This window comes from Diadema setosum, chromosome 1, assembly GCF_964275005.1.
Source record: "Diadema setosum chromosome 1, eeDiaSeto1, whole genome shotgun sequence".
NCBI lineage: Eukaryota > Metazoa > Echinodermata > Echinoidea > Diadematoida > Diadematidae > Diadema > Diadema setosum.
Genome location: NC_092685.1, coordinates 16776355 through 16794216, shown reverse-complemented (window position 1 = coordinate 16794216; position 17862 = coordinate 16776355). Strand labels below are relative to the sequence as shown.

Genomic DNA, 17862 nt, shown 5'->3' with positions numbered 1-17862 from the left:
ATTATCATTTTCTCTGTCCATGAATTGTTTATGTGCAAGTTTGGCTAGGCGTTTGGATTATGTTTCCTGTAGAGATGATTTATCCTGTCCAAAGGCAAGCCAGTGTAAAATCATATTCGAGTTCAGGAAGTTTAGTGTTTTAATTACTGATCATGACATTGCTGTTGATGAGATAGAGATGATTACGAAAAAAGTCTAAGCCAACAGAGAGAGAGATGCCGACTCTGTTACTCTCACTGATGTTTAAAGCGGGCGTCTGTCAAAATAGTGTCAGCATGGATGTACTTTGCTTGGTGCTATAAATGCACAATATGTGTATATTTGTCTCTTCCTCAAAGACTACTACAGTTTTCAGGAGGGTATTTGAACTTGGCAGTGTCTAGTCACAAAAATGTGTATTTGAATTGGGGTCACATGTGTTGGAGCAATGCGTGCTGGGGAATGAAGAAGTCTTCCTCATGTCAATCAAAACAAAGAGAACAAATAAAAAACTTTAAAAAGAAAGAAATGGTGAATACCTGCACGTAGAAGCTTTTTGCATATCATTATGCACTTGTACAAGTATTGATAAACACGCATCCATTATCAATTACATGTACAACTAAATAAAATATTCAGTCTTGCATGAGTGGAATCTATGGCTATGATGAAAGTATGTTGACGTAATGACCTCTATACAATGTATTAATAAATTTCAATCAGTGGTATGTGCAAATAGAAACTTTTATTTCATTTTCGTTGTTTTTGTTTTTGTTTTACAGAGTAGGTCATAGCCTATTTCTCTCTTGATAAAGCTGTAGAAGTGGCTGATTTGTAGGTCGACCAACTATTGGTTTGGTCGTCAACCATTGTACTGCATAGAGAAATCACTGGTAGACATTTTGTAAAGTTTCTTGAATAGAGAAAACAGTATATGAAAGTAATAAACACTTTGCTGAAAAGTACATTGTGTTGCATTGCTCTTTGCTTTATTCACATAATCCTTTGCCGTGTGAATTACCACTAAGTAATCAACACAAACAGCACATGACATAAGTCCCATTTCCTGTCCATAAGTGGCAAAAGCAGGGATGTGTGAGCTTGCATTCAAATTGAATAAAACACGAAATGTTTACGCCGTTCCTTTTTTTTTCCTCTGGATAGCATACCCATTTTATAATGAAATCCATTTCAGAGTGATATACATTGTACATGTATGTTTCTTACACATCTTGTGGTATTGAGCTGAACACATTACATTGTACCATTCTGTACCTGGTTCTTGCAAAACATTAGGAAGTAATGCTTAAGATTACTTAGCAATATGTTGTAAGTGCAACTTTTTTATGTCTTTTCTTTTTCTCTCGTTTTATTTCTAATTCCTCACTGCATGTACAGTATAAACAACTGCTTGCAAGAATACTGCAATTTCTCGTGCACATGTATACGACGCACTTTTTTGTCGAAGTGAGAAAATGTCAAAGTTTGTGTGTGCTTTATCCATGAAGACAAGTATATTTTAGCATTGTGCCACAGCAGATAAAGAGAGCAACTAGGGCTGGTAGTTACCACAGGTGCCTTTCACTATTCTTGACTTTGATACAAGTAAGAAAAAGAGTAAACTTCTTGGAAAAAAATATGGTAAAAGTAAATACATGTATTCAGCAAATGCAACAAATTTGATAAAGCTCTTGAGTTTAATACTTGGGTTGTATATATATACCCTTATTGGACATATATCAGTGCAGTGACTTTTGCACAAACATCTGGCAACTTTCTTACCCAAGTGAGCTTGAAACGTAGTCATGAAATAGAGGAACTGCTACGTGTGTAAAGGTCTACTTGTTGTCAATTGACAGCACTATGTGGACTTGTGTTCATGGATGTGTGTTATGTGTTCACATAATACGCCGCTTCCAACATGTACACTCATTTGAAATGTGCACAATCTGCCTCAAACATCTGCCTTCATATCACTCTGACAACAATGTGTTTTACATTCATAGAATGCTGACAAATAGTTGAAGACCAAAGGGAGAATTATTACCAGCAACCTTTACATTCATCTGAAACCAACCAGCAAGGATGAAAGTAAAAAAGAAAAGAACAAAAATCACAATGTATCAAAAGGGAAGAGAGGAAAAGTCAACAAGGAGACAAATGTGCATGCAATATGATATGCATTTTTATGGGTTGACAGTTAATTCTGTGTAACTAGATGAGCACAAGAAGTGATTAAAAGCTTAAAGTTTCACTTGCTGAAATGGTCACCATTTTACAATTGCACAAGTTATGTGCACCAGCAAACAAAAAGGGGGAGGGGGTGGGGGCTCTGTAATTTGCACATAGGGCTGTCTGTATTATTATGCATATATACACGATGTATATACAGTGAAACCCCGTTATAACGAGGTCCGTGGGACCGGCGATATTACCTCGTTATAACCGTACGCATCAAAAACAAAGAAAAACATAAGCACGACATCGGAATAAAACCCATCCTTGTTATTACACAATTATGGATCATTATTATTGAGATAATAAAGGAAAATTATTTGTGAATTACACGAAAAAGTAGGGGTTGAAATGAGATAATTCTTTATTGTAATTCTTGTTTGTTAATTTTTCCTAACACCAGCGCAAATAGAGTAAAATACAGGCGTTGTTTACCATAACTTGCGAGGTATTTTTACGCTGTTGGTGCCCAGCGGGAATGCGATGATTTCATGAATCATTTCGGCTGTAATCTTGTACAATATATGATCGTTGCGCTCGAAGGGATTAAAAATGCGTTCTTTATTTTCTTCCGAAAATCTCTTCGCGTTTTGTACATCCGTTCTTGAAAAATATGCGACAGGATTGAATGTGGAAGGTTACGTTGTGACCTTTTTACGCAAATCTGTACCTCATAGACCATTCTGAAAGAAAGAAAAATCTTCATTGTGAAATGCAGTGTTAAAATTGTGATAATGAACAAACCCAGATCTATTCAAACCGATAAATACGTTTGTTTCTTTTTCTGATTTAGGTTAACATGCATATTCAACTATTCTTTACGCTACTGTCACCTGGCGAGATCGCGATAATTTCAGAGTAACATACATGCGTTATCTACCGTTAACTTGAGAGGTATTTTACGCTGTTGGAGCCCATGCCAGCGGGAATTCGATAATTTCATGAATCATTTCGGCTGTAATTTTATACAATGTATGATCGTTGCGTCCGACGGGATTAAAAATGCGTTCTTTATTTTCTTTCGAAAATCTCTTCGCGTTTTGTACATCCTTGAACTGTTAAATGCGTTTGTTTCTTTTTCCGAACACCGATTAAATAGGTTAATATGCGTTATTCAACTATTTTTACGCTACTGTCACCCGGCGAGATCGCGATGATTTCATTAATCATTTCGGCTTTGATCATACACACTCATGTTTAAATTATCATTTGTTAAGTGATGATGAACAAATCCAGATCTATTCAAATTAATAAATGCGTTCGTTTCTTTTTCTGAACACCGATTAAGGAGGTTAACATTCGTTATTCAACTATTTTTACGCTACTGTCACCCGACGAGATCGCGATGATTTCATTAATTATTTCGGCTTTAATCATACACACTCATATTTAAATTATCATTTGTTAAATGATAATGAACAAATCCAGATCTATTCAAATTAATAAATGCGTTCGTTTCTTTTTCTGAACACCGATTAAGGAGGTTAACATGCGTTATTCAACTATTTTTACGCTACTGTCACCCGACGGGATCGCGATGATTTCATTAATTAAAGCATTATTTCGGCTTTAATCAGCCACACTCATATTTGCTAAGCAGGAAAAGAACTGGAAGTCGGAACTAAAAATGGAAAGGATATAATAATGAGTTGCACACGCATTCCAATTGTCCATTTTTGGCCACAAGTGTCGCTACATGAAAAGTTTTTTGAATGCGTTATCTTTTTTATTTCTCGTTGCCATGTGGTCTGCCCTAATATCACGCACGCGTATCTCGCGGAAAAGAAAATCGAATGATTATGTTTAATGATTTAGTAAGAACATCGGAAGACATTCCTGTGTCTTATCGCGTGATTTAGAAGAAAACATGGAAGGAACGGTTCTCTGCAAAACGGAAAAAGACGTGGATAGCGTGATTTCGGTTTTCAGGGTTTCGTTTGTCGCGTGTTTGAAAGCGGCAATTTAGTCAAGAAATGGAACCTCGTTATATCCGATCAAATTGCTTATGTTTTTCTTTATCATGATGCACCGAAATTGTCCTCGTTATAACCGGAATCTCGTTATAACCGAACTCGTTATAACCGATTCGTTCTGCCATAGGTTTACACGCAAAGGAAAACGGGACCGACGCGATCACCTCGTTATAAGCGGTTCCTCGTTATAACCGAACTCGTTATAACGGGGTTTCACTGTATATTTATATAATACAGACTGGCCTTGAGGGAGGGACAAGAAAATATTCAAATTCATGAAATTCTTCCGTCAAGATGTTTATCATGGCTACTACTAAAACACTGATCAATTCAGTGCTTATTTATGTCGATGTAGGGCAATTTGTCAATCAGTTGCAAGAAAATATTGCCCAAACTGAAAGAATATTGCCCAAGTCCAAGACAAGGGCAATAGGGTTTCAGTGCAGGCAATATTTTCTGGTATCTCCCGAAAGAAAGGCCAGTCAATATCATAATTATTACCTATCCCCAGGTAAATTAGGCAAATAGGCCAAGGCCTACTACTGTATGTGAACACACTATAATATAGACCTAGCCATATTTGACTTGCCTGTAAATCATCACCAACATGTGACTACGAAGTGCACCTTATCTTTCATGAAACATACACCGAATAAAGGAAAATTATAAAAAAATATGCAGTTTTTATAAAGAAAAAGAACAGATATTGATAGAAAAATTTCTATTTGATCAAAGTCATTTTTCTGGTCTATATAACACAAATAAACATGAATTTCAATGAATGCAATGAATGCACACTCTTGTCTACATTTTAGGAACCTGGTATACAGACGAGGTTCCGTTACATTAAATGATGCATTGCCTGAGGGGCAAAAAGAAATCACATGTGTATTAAGCGCATAGCTCTGGCTCACGGTACGCGCCGCCTGCCTATAATGGGACATGGCGTGTAATGCTTACGTGCTTGCCAACATACAGTGCACTCCCGTTATAACGAACACAGTTATAACGAAATTCCGGTTACAATGCAGTACAAATTCAGGCTGCAACATCATCCACTCTGTACTTTTATTGTTTATTTGTTTGGTTTATAATGAAATTTTGATATAACGAAAGAAACTGCCGATCCCAAGGACTTCATTATAACAGGAATCCTCTGTATGTGGGGGCCCCCACATGCAGTTTTTGCCCCTCAGCATGATGTCATTGGAACCTTGTCTATACCATATTCCCATATACACTGTATGAGTTGATGCCAAAGGAACCTAGTAAACCAGATTTCCACAAGGAACAAGTTAATATCAAGCGGAGCTTTGTGGACCAACCACAGGTAAACAAAAACAGCAGAGGGGACATCACAATATTTGAGAGCACAATGGCAACTTAAATTACTGCCAAAGCATACAAATAGCAAATACTCAGAATCATAACAGATGATGCATTTTTTTTTTTAAGATTACAACCCAAATCCTTTGCAGTTGCCACAGTGACAGGAATGTACAGGTACCTTGAATCACCATTAAAAATTTCACAAAATTCCTCAGCAAGATGCAAAAGTTAACTGAAATATGTCTGACAGTAGCAAAAACTTCAAACACAGGGATCTGCTTACAAAAATGCTTACAAAAGGCAATGTGTTTATTCAATGACAAGTCATTTTCACAGTAACTTTATGCAGGAAACCCTGCAATGCTTGATTAGTGATTGTTCCTGACTACAAATGTGCTCTTTGTAGCGACTGCCCTCGCTGAAGGGTAATTGAAGTGTAGACATGATGGCAAAGTTTACACAGCTGATTTTATAAAAAAGACCTGCTCCCCTACTTGCAGAGATACTGGACAGTTCCTGCTGATCCAATCCTTTGTCTCTTCCTGGTAAGTCCCTGGTAGAAATCTTGAATATCAGTGGCTGTCACAACCTGTACAAGGCAAAAGGAAAGAACCTGGTTACGTTTCCTCGCAGAGCTACGACAAATTGATGGCCAAGTGTGCTGAACGGCATCAACAAGTCTATGGGTTTATGGAACCAATATGATGAATTCTCTTCCACAAAAAGAATATTCTGGAAATTTAGTACACCTGTATAAATATCAATTTTGGATTTCGAGGGAGTTTTTAGACTAACAGTATCGGTACATGTGCAGCAAATGATGCCTTGTTTCATGATTTGGATGCAAAAATAGGTTTTCTGATATGATTCGGCACGCCGTACACCGGGGTACCGTGGTAACCCGGGGTTTGGCGTTGTGTAGCACCATCTTGTATCCTTTATCATACAGTTGTGCAATGCTGTCATGGCGTCTATTTCCTCATCATACCGATCCAAATGCCGATATTCCTTCCATGTCAACTTTTAAACAGTGAAGATTACATCAGAGCATGTAAATGAGAGAAAAAAGCTACAGTTGCATTACTAGCATGCATATATTGTTGCATAATCACAAACAAGAAAATATTTTTGTATAAAACGGTGCAAAAATTATTTTTTACACATTTTTGGTAACCCAGGGTACAATGTTGACAAAGAAAAAGATATTTCAACGAAATGGCAAATTTTCATTTGGTATCCCAGGGTACCAAATATTGCATCATATATCTCTTGTAATGAGTTCCAAATACACTGTAAAATTTTCCATTGCCCGTAATACCTTACCAATACAGTAATCAGCTCAACTGCAGTTTTAGACACACAAAATATTCACATTATGACCACTCAGGACTTCCAAATTGTTACATTTCTGAGACATGTAACAAATTGCTCTAATGCTGAAAGTTTCACTATTCTCTTGTCTTATGATGAATCGACTTTACTTTGTCAGACCAAGCATCTATGTTCTGTACTTTTAGGAATGTTCATGCTTCTATGAGCATGAAGATTCAAGATGAAACATTTTCTCTTGGTTACTTAACCTCTTGAGTCCTGGAGGACTCCTCTGCAGAAATCCTCATCTTGTCATGATCTTGTCATGATACCTTAACCCTAACCAGGCCAGGCTTTTGGCGTTCTGTGGGGGGGGGGTTGATTCAACCCCCTGAGATCTCGGCCGTCGATCGCGCAATCGCCAATTGCCATCATACATTTTACTCTAAATCAGAAAGTAAAGCTCCTAGAATCCTAATTTTTGGTGATAACATTCTTTGTAGCATTCCTAACAATGTACTAAAAAAAAAAAAAATCTGGTATCAAAATCAGTTTTTTATGTATTTTATAGTTTTATGAATTTCTTATGTATTTCTTTGTTTTTTTACCTTTTGTTTTATCTTTTTTTTCCGCAAAATCTATGACAGAACCTATTTCAAGCGTAATTATGCTAAAATCAATTAGTTTCAGCTTATGAAAGTGAAAATAATCATATCTTTATGAATAAGAAGAGAAAACTCCATTTGCATAGACTTTATACACAAAATCACGTTTTTTAGCCATTTTCGGTCTGACAGGCATGTATAAAAGGTCATGCAGCGTCGTAACAGTATGCGCAATTTTCACGAAAATGGTGTCAAAAGATGCGCGAGGCTTGAAAGTAAAAAGTCAGTGAACGGCGTGGTCAAAAAATTTTGCGCGGCGGAGTAGTCATGAAAAATGGCGGGGGGGGGGGTTGATTCAACCTCCCCCCCCCCCCCCCCCGGCGTTTTTAGGGTTAAATGATGAACTCAGTATTATGAGCTGACTTGAGACTGGCTTACCTTTCCTTGCTCAACAAAGCCCTTCAGGAAGTCACTCAAGGCAGATTTCATATCTTGGTAACCTTTCAAAGAGATGAAGTGATCATACTATGAGAATTGAAGTCCATTTCAATGTTGCTTTCAGCTCCTACGATCTCTAGGTATTGCTTCGCCACAAGAATTAAGTAAAAATGAAACATTCTTGCAAGAAAGACAATATGAAAACATTAATTATCAAAAATATTGGGCTATCTGACAAATCCTTTTATCATATATGAGCTCAAATGATTCATATGTCACCTACATTCAACTCAACTGATGAATACAGAACTACCGCCACTTCATATTGGCAAGCTCCATTTGTCAAACTGAAACATTGTGCAGCAGATCAATGAACACGATGGTCACATTCTGCCTTACCATGAAGCATTTCCACTTGCTGGACACGGTTCATGCTGGAGAGTGCCTCCATTCCCTGGTCGTACTGTGACCCCTTGCGCTTGACCTTTCCTCGCTCCTCGTACGCCACCACTGTGTCACCACCGTCTTGCAGGAATGCCACCCCTAGCCTCGCATACATGGCCTGAAGATGACAAGGGGGGGGGGGGGGGGATTAAGAGAATTCAAGTGCTCCAAGTTTCACATTTGTTTGTTCACCACTGCATCTAGATCACAGTTTAAAATTTTGTGGCACTGTGAGCAAGGACTAAGGCATTCAAGGAAAATATAAAGCCAATTACTTGTGACATTCAAATTTAATTTCAACCCCCTAATCAGAGGTCACATTTGTGGCAAAGTACACACAAAGTTCTACTCACAGCTCAGGAAATTGTCTATGCCTCAGACAGACTAGTACCATGTGCAGAGAATTTAAAAGTAAAAGAACTGTGAAAAAGTTACATTTCTAACACTGTTGCCTACGCTTTATCTAAGTTTTAGCTTTTATCGACCTACCTGACATTCATCACAGGAACAAAGTTTCTCCCTCCATCCTGATGGCCAGAAAACTGCTCCTTTGCTCTTCAAAATGTCCCTCTTGCTCAGCTCAATCAATTTGCAGAGCCTAGTTCCCTTTTCTTCCTTAGCCAGGGAATCAGTATCCAAAACCTCTTTCGCTGACTGACCATTTCCTTTGGCTGCTGATGCAAACTGTTGGTCGCTCTGAGAGGAATGTCCCACATCCTTCTGCTCAGGGGACGGCCTACTGGACGAAGACGCGTCAGCCTGTGATGTGGAGGCAATGCTAGTCGTTGGAATTGCTTCTGTCTTCAGAGCTGGAGTCTGATTAGTAACATTCACAGCTGGCATATCGCTCACGCTGACAGCGCTAGATGTCGCTTCACACTCCCTGCCTGACTCTTTGCTGGCAACGACAGTCCTTGTTGCTGTGGATTTATGTGTAAATTCAGTGGAGGAACCTGTTGATGACGAGACGCATTCAGAGAGACCATCTGCTGGTGTTATTACAGATGGAGGATTTAACAGGGAGTCGTTGGTTGGAGACGTACTGTCTTTTACATCTGTGGAAATGGCATCGTTGGCATTGGCTTTCTCCTGTGCTGTAGTGCTGCTCGACACTACTGCTTCTGGAGTTTGTTGTGTGGTTGCTTCTGGTTTGTTGCTGCAAGAAGGGGCTGAGTTGGAGCATGATCTACCTGAATTTCCATTTCCATCTGCCAGAGTTGTGCAAGTTGAGAGTCCATTGCTGGCGGGTTCAGCTTTCACTGCCCTGATCTCTGGCTTGACACTGAATGATTGACATGATCTGTTCTGTTCCTGTGAGTGTGATGTCACATCGATATCTGAAGATGTCTCTGCTATGGTCACTCTGGTTTCTGATGGATACAAGACAATATCAGCAAGATTTGCTATCTTGGCATTACTCTTTCTTCTATACATGTACAATGCATTAAATTTATGAGTTGACATCTATAGAAGGAAAACCATGAGAAGGCACCATATGTAGCCCCAGTAGACCTTTTGCAAAAACTTTAAATTTTTGATAAGGTAGAATTGGGGATAGTCTAGTATCATGCAAAGCTGCCAGCATTCATACGCTGTATATCAATCTACTCAAAGCTTTCAAGTAACTTGTGTGTTCAATGTATCCTTTTAAGTCATGATAATTCCAAAAGCAGGAAGGTTTTCTTAATTTTAGTCACGATGCAAGGATATAATTCATTTTTCAGAGTACTTCCTACAGAATCCATGAGACCTGGCAGCTCTATATCATTGCGTGTACACTATGTACCATCATGTCTTTTGAAATGCTTGCCTGACAATTACCTTCAGCCTGAAATTGCATTCTGAACCTTGAGGTGGAGAGTGTCACATTCAGTGACATCCCCTGCTCTGTAGTCAACACTGAGTTTTCAATTTACAGGAGAAGTCAAAAATATTGCCTATATTTCTGGATTTCTGATTGACGTACCGATGCTGTGTACCCTGTATTTCCACAGGAAATCACACTGCTTCATGCAGCTTTCGCACACCATCTCTTGATAGTCGCTACTCTCAGGAATCACATCAAGTCCAAGATGCTGTAAAAATAAAACACTAATTAGTATAACTTTTTCTCTTAAACCCCAACCACACAATTCAGCATATTTTACTAAATAATTCTACAATCTCCCAGATAACATGTAACCATATTTTTGCAACAGTCATCATAACAGATTATAAAGGTAACACAATTTGCATGTATGGAGAGTATTCTAAACATTGTTCTACATTCTACATACTTGTCTGATATTATTTATCTTGTACCATTCAATTCAATTTTCGATACAAACAAAGCCGTAACAGAAAGTGAAGAAGTTCAGCAAAGCAGGACATAGTGGTTGTAATGCCATAAATTAGTAAATATTATGTATGTTACACAACTATGAATCTGCCAAGGGTGTATGCTGCAATGAGCAATCTATGTGATGGATGTGAACGTTGGTGCTGATGTTGACAGTGCCAGTCACAAGTTCATTAAATCATTATACTCACACGGCCGTGAAACCAGTCTTCGCAAATGACACACTGTATCATCTCGTCCTCAATCTGTGAACACATCAGGGGTAAACACGAGTGAGACAGAATCTATTAATAAGCTGGTTTTGTTCAATTTCAAAGATTCATTGTAGCTGACAAGAACAGGGGCAGGTTCTTCTTATATTCTCATCATATCCCTAGTATTACTAGACATAACAGGGATGGGATATGGTGCTCCTTTATGAGATTGCATGAAGACTGCTTGCAAATCACTTTTATACGACAGTATTTTTGTTTTCTTCATATATGCAGCACCTTTTATTTTTTATTTTTTTTTGTAAAATGGGCAAATAACAACCACTGGAATAGTACAAATATCTGATGCATATTGTCATATCTATGTTTCTAATTGGGACACCAAGTAGAGATGGGCCATGTAAACATTACATGTAGTTTGGATGTCCTATACAGAAAACATTTGCTACAGTTATGGTCCTTGGACTTTCCTCTTCAATCAAATCAACAAGTTGTAGATAATACACGATCATACTGCACATCATCAGTAATAAACACACAGGCATACATGTGTGTGTGTATGTGTGCATGTACAGATGTGTGTGTGTATAACATCTATGTATAAAACAGCTGCGTAATACCAATTTTACAAACGTGAATTGAAAAGAATCTGTATGACCAAGTCCTCACTTTGACATGTGTTATTGATACAAGTGTCATCAACTAATAGAGCCACTTGCTGGTTATATCAAAAGTTCAACTTTCAGACATAAATGGTATTGGCAATGCACATTCTCATGTTTCTAGAATTTGTAATGCTCAACGCTGTACCTCATCTTCCGGATCTGGATAGGGCCTGTGACAGGTACAATAGAGGCCAGAGAAATTCTGATTGTAGTGATTTTCTGGATTCTCTGGTTGCTTGATCTGTGGTTAAACAAACAAAGCAAACAAAACAAACAATTTTGTGGATGCAATCCTTTCTTCATATTTGTCAATACATACATGAACTACGAGAAAACATGAAGAATTTTCCATTTCTTTCATTCTCTTTCTCATTCTTCTTCTTAAAGGGACTGTACAGTACTGGTTGAGATAGGGATTCATGTTTTGAACATTCCTAAGTGAGATAATGAAAAGCCTCTTGTGAAATATGAAAGAGCATGTAATTTTAAAAAGGATTCAACGTTTATTTGATGAAAATTGGTTTTCAAATGGCTGAGATATCCAAAAAAGTGCTAATAATAAAAGGCGACATGCCCCAACTTTATTAGTATCTCTTTGTTTCACCTTGTTTTTGGATATCTCAGCCATTTCAAAACCGATTTTCATCGAATAAACTTTTGATACCCCTTTGAGCCGCATGCTCTTTGACATCTCATAGAGTGTTTTCTGAATATCTCACAAAACGTTAAAAGCTAAATCTTCACCTCGACCAGAACTGTACACACCCTTTAAGTCTTACTCATGATTGATAAAATGTCCCAATCAAAACCGCCTGATTCTTGACTTGACAATAACCAAGTTTCCATTTAATCAAGGGATATCACAAGCACATTAAAAAGACATGACACACATAAACAAAAAATGTCAACACATGATTGTGCTTACCTTGAACAACTTGCAGGATAACTGAGGAAACTTCGAATTACCACAGTCACACCTAAAGTTTCTGTAAGTTGTGAAAACGTGCAAATGTGATGTGAATTTATGAAGACAAAAAGTTACAAAACATGATCACCATATCATAGATTCACAGCAATGCAGCAAATTAAACTCTGTTTTCAATGACTTTATTCTTAGAAGTGTGACAAATGAAACCTATTTTAAAAACTAGTATTCTCATATTTATCTTGGGACATCTTCAGTGCCAAATGCACCATACAACACTGCAGGTATTGTTACACACTGTCAAGGGAACACAAACTTACCTTTTCGTGTACAACTCTACAAAATCATGGCCATCATGGCACTCGTAGCTGCATGCCAGACATATCCCTGCTGGCGCCTCATTCACAGTGCTGCAAGTTTTGCAGGCATACAAAGCCTGCCTCTTGACATAACCCTGTCAGGTGAAGGAGAAACAACCAGTGGCAATGAATTTAATTCATCTTCACTCTCTTTGAAAATAGAGTAAAACCCCCAATTTTTGGACACTTAAGCTTTCTTGCAATATTTGTTCAACTCAAATAATACTCAACAAAATTATATCTATGATAACGTATGTTAAATACATCAACCTATTTTTTCCCAATATTGATTTTGTTGAATACATCATAAAATTTCACAGAATCCCCAAATATTATCACCTTTCATTTCCCCAAAATTTGGACAGCCTCTCCAAAATTCGGACACGCGCGCAATGTCAATACGCATACAAGGCTGCTGAAAAATGAGCACGCGCCATACCTTGTTGGCGCAAGGTTGCATCGGGGACATTGCAGCGCCCGTTCGTGTCCGAATTTTGGTGACTCTGCACTTGCATTCAGTCTCTGTACATTTATTCACTGCATCGGCACGTACGGAGATTTTGTTTTTCTTTTGTGTTTTTGAGGATATGAGCTTGCGATAAGGTTACGGTCACAACCCCCAAAACCAGCCTGTGCGGCGACCGGTCGCTGAGTTTTTAGCCAATTTCGGTCGGATGCCGACCGGTGACCGACCAGGCACCACTGATTTTTAGGGCATCGGTCGGTCGCCGCTTAAGTTTTAACGCGGAGTTAAAATTTCAGCGGCGACCGACCAGTTTTCTCTCGCTGCCCAAAATACGTTCGGTGTCCAAGCGGCAACCGCTCAGGCACTGACCTAATTGAGCGGTCCCCGCCTAGCGATTTAGGGAACAAAAATAATAGAGACAAAAATGACAAAAGCACAGAAGAAAACCAAGGGAATAGGTCGAGCGATTTAGGGACTAAAAATGATAAAGATAAATATGATAGAAGCACTGAAGGAAACCAGGGACTAGATGGAGAAGAGAAGTGAGGGCAAAGTGGAAATAGCAGGGGGAGGAATAGCAGCAAGGAAACCCACGAACATCTCAGCATTTAAACATCTCGGCGACCAACATGAGGGGCATGGAAAACAGGGACCAACCACTTTGGGGCAAAAGAGATGAAAACTAAAAGCTAATTTCGATAATGTAGACTTACAATTGTAGTAATACCAAGGAGGTTCAAGAGAATGGAGTAACAACCTTCTTATTTCCTTTGCTAGATATTCGAAGCTGCCGCTCAAAAATATTTGAAGCATATGCCAAACAGGATCTGCCGCGCAGATAAGAAGACAATTGACTCATGTCTCATTGCATACTCACCAGCCACTTTCTAAGGAAGATATGTCTTTGTGATGGTAATTACTTTTCGCTATCCCTTCTTATCAAAGGTAGGTGGTACAGACACAAGGTTGCGCGAACAGAAATTGAGCAAAAAATGCTGAAATAAAGATGAAAATTACTCGACTGGGCATACCCGGGCACTAATTTGATATATCTATCAATAAAGAATTATACTTGAAGATTATTCCATATTAGTTTCATTTGTGGAAATTAAGCGGAAAAGTGATAAAATCAGCTTTCCAGGATGGTACAGTTTTAAACATTTTCTCATGATACATCTCTGATTTACACTTTTCAACAAATTTCTGGACGGAATTGACTTTTGTTTTACATGCTTTATCATTAAGTGAAATTTCATTTCATTGAATAACTAAATAAGCAAAATATGGCCAACATTATGATAACATTCAAAATGAATCTTCAGATTGCTCAGCAAGGCGGCGGCGGCTTCAAACATCGATCATCATAGGCACAAGTGCACCTGTGGAATTCTTTTGTACATCAATAGAAATCTGACAACTGTTTGAATAATTACAGCCAGTTGGAACTCCAGGGTTAAAACCTCCTTGGTAATACATGGTTTGGTTACATCGTATCTTATTCATTAAAGGCCTATTGAATGAAGAAGTCATGAATGACAAGAGACGGGGAAATGAAAATATGAAATTGAATAGGAATAAAAAAATACTGTTGAATATAGAAGCAAAAAAAAAAGATATTTATTTTGAAAAATTCTAATTTATTTATGTATTTAATCTTTGTTCCATCTTGGGTTTTTCCTCCCTTTTGTTTGACTTCCTAATTTATTTATCTGTGGGTTCACATACATAATGCTTCAACTGAGGTTTGGTAGTTGGTAATTTAACTCTTAAATATTTAGCCTCGAGTTTTATCTTAATTGATTAATTGATTATCACGCCACAAATCGCATATATGTAGATACAATAATAAACTGAGGTAGCTTGTGAGAAATTTCCGGCAGAGACCTGTGGGCGGCCACCAGTACACCTATGGGACACAGGTTTCACACTGGTAGATGACCTACTGATCACCTGTCGGGTCGCTGAGCGATTGGCATTATCGTGATATAGTCCCCACCTAGATCCCCACCACAGTGCGCGTGCACCCGTGCGTTTAGGGTTAGGGTATAGGGTTAGGGTATAGGGTTAGGTAGGGTTTTATTTAGTACGGACACGCAGCGGTGGGGACTATATCACGATTATATGCCGAGCGATTTCATAAAAATCGGCCGGTGGCCGGTGGGAGATCGTCCAGCTACTAATGGGGGATCGCTCGGTGACTGCTCAGTCTCTGCGCGGACAAGATCCCCATATTTTGCAATTTTTTTACCTAAAATCGACCGGTGACCGACAGGAAATTGAAAGGGCATCGCTCGGGCATCGCTGGGGTTTTACAGCCTGCTTGACATCTCCAAAAACTGCTGGGCAGTGCCAAAATTTCAGCGGCGACCGAGCAGGCTACAAATCGGTCGGTCGCCGCTCTGAGTTGTGACCGTAGCCTAAGTGAAAAATCTCGCAAAAGGACGGCATAATTTTTCAATTTTTGGCGCTTTTCCGGCGACCCTGTTTCTTTGCATGGGACCTAATTCGCGCACGCTTTGGAAAAGTTGCGGCGATTCTGCATTTTTAACAGCAAAATTTGGGATTTTAGATGGATTTTTGGAGGTGACTCAGGCACTTTCCTGTGGTGAACGAGTGTGCCAGTATATGAAACGATGTGATATGCATGTGTTGTGATCAGTCAGTCAGTGAAAGTAGAATTCGCTGGCTTGTGATACATGTAAGTGATAAGTGTCCAGATTTCGGAGGCCGGCCGAAAATTGGGACTTTTACTCTATACACAAAGCAAAACAGTTCTTTACTTTAGAGCCGAGGTTCTATTTGCTGAGGACATTTTGCTGAAATAACCATTCAGATTTATGTTATATCATGACATTTCATATTTTACAGTCGATAAGATTTTCTTCTTCTTCTTCTTCTTCTTCCTAGTAACTTAGTGCATCACTCTTGCAGAGTAAAATTACTGTCGCACTTGAGATTTCGAGATACTGTAGCTGTATATGCCATTATTTTCGCGTACAGATATTTTCGCAAATAACGAGGTCATAGATATTTTCGCGCGATGTTGTTTTCGTGAATCGATGCCGACGCTTACGTTAATGTGCAGCTCTATGAACACAATGCATGGAGACTAACTATACACAGCCCAGTCGCCGCTGTACATACGTAGCGCGACAGGGCTGTACCAACGAAGCTCCAAACACGAAGAGGGTCCAACGATAGCATGCGATCGGATTGAATTTTGATACTTTAGATCATTTTTTTGTCACTTCAAACTCATCTGACGAACAAAATGATAATGAGACTTCATATCTATGCTATGAATATTGAAATTTAGATTTGATAACTTACCTAAAATGATGGTTATATGCAGCATGTGTGAACGGTTCACGAACGGTACATCGTCTTTCACGCCAGGCCATTTCCAATATCCGGGAGGTCACATGATCTGAATGCCCTTTCAAAAGGTCGCGCTGTCGACCGTGCTGCTACACCAACACTCAAGCAGCGCATCGCACGCACGCAAAAGATTTCCGCAGAGATCAAGGCGCCATTTTGAATTCTGCAACGATGAACCCTGACGGTGTTAGGGAATCCGCCAGAAAGTATCATTTTTTGGTTCCACGGACTTATCACGAACTCTCTCAATGGACTTACGAACCTTCTGTAATACAAGCATGCACTTAAGGTGAGTAACGTTTGGTAACGTGTACATTGTTTATAAAGAACGTATAAAGTTTCATAAGTTTTGTAGTTCAGTTCGGGAAACCCACTCACAAGGGGGGCCCCTCCTTATAAGTAACCCGTCCCCCTTATAAGTAACCCCGTCCCCCTTATAAGTAACCCCCGGGGCACCCCTTATAAGGAGTCTCCACGCTTTTTTGCAATGCAACGCGAAAATGAAAGGACTGCGGCAATTCGCTTGATTATGTCCATAAAGCTTCACAAGTTTCCTAGTTACTCACGAAATTTGAGCAAAATCGGTTTGAGGCATTATATCTAAAATCATGGATTTAAATGCCATGTCAAACGACCCATGCGAATGCTGAAATGCGAGCGATTACTGGCGTGAGTGTCGCCAGGCGCGGCGGCGCGGCAATGCTTGAGTGCAGACGTGGCGACTGTCCGTACTCAGTCGCCACGTCTGCACTCAAGCATTGCCGCGCCGCCGCGCCTGGCGACACTCACGCCAGTAATCGCTCGCATTTCAGCATTCGCATGGGTCGTTTGACATCGCATTTAAATCCATGATTTTAGATATGATGCCTCAAACCGATTTTGCTCAAATTTCGTGAGTAACTAGGAAACTTGTGAAGCTTTATGGACATAATCAAGCGAATTGCCGCAGTCCTTTCATTTTCGCGTTGCATTGCAAAACAGCGTGGAGACTCCTTATAAGGGGTGCCCCGGGGGTTACTTATAAGGGGGACGGGGTTACTTATAAGGGGGACGGGTTACTTATAAGGAGGGGCCCCCCTTGTGAGTGGGTTTCCCGAACTGAGTTGTGTTGTGGTTCCCCACTTTGTAGGTGCCCGCTCGTTGGTCAGACGCTGTATTCGCGTAGCGTATTAACAGCGTCTGGTCGGGCTACATGGAGACATTTT

General features: G+C 39.3%; 1 protein-coding gene across 1 annotated transcript in view; it reads right to left on the bottom strand.

Annotated features, from left to right (window-relative positions):
* Positions 1-946: 946 nt before the first annotated feature.
* Positions 947-17862, bottom strand: part of LOC140234431 (putative E3 ubiquitin-protein ligase UBR7) — a 29254-nt gene continuing 12338 nt past the window's right edge. Inside the window, exons 2-10 of the mRNA XM_072314480.1 lie at positions 12775-12908; positions 12455-12515; positions 11675-11770; positions 10844-10897; positions 10281-10389; positions 8804-9684; positions 8270-8432; positions 7871-7932; positions 947-6105 (exon numbers count right to left, since the gene is read on the bottom strand). Of these exons, the coding sequence (XP_072170581.1) occupies positions 6007-6105; positions 7871-7932; positions 8270-8432; positions 8804-9684; positions 10281-10389; positions 10844-10897; positions 11675-11770; positions 12455-12515; positions 12775-12908 (1659 nt within the window). The 3' untranslated portion in view covers positions 947-6006. The remainder of the gene's footprint in view (positions 6106-7870; positions 7933-8269; positions 8433-8803; positions 9685-10280; positions 10390-10843; positions 10898-11674; positions 11771-12454; positions 12516-12774; positions 12909-17862) is intronic.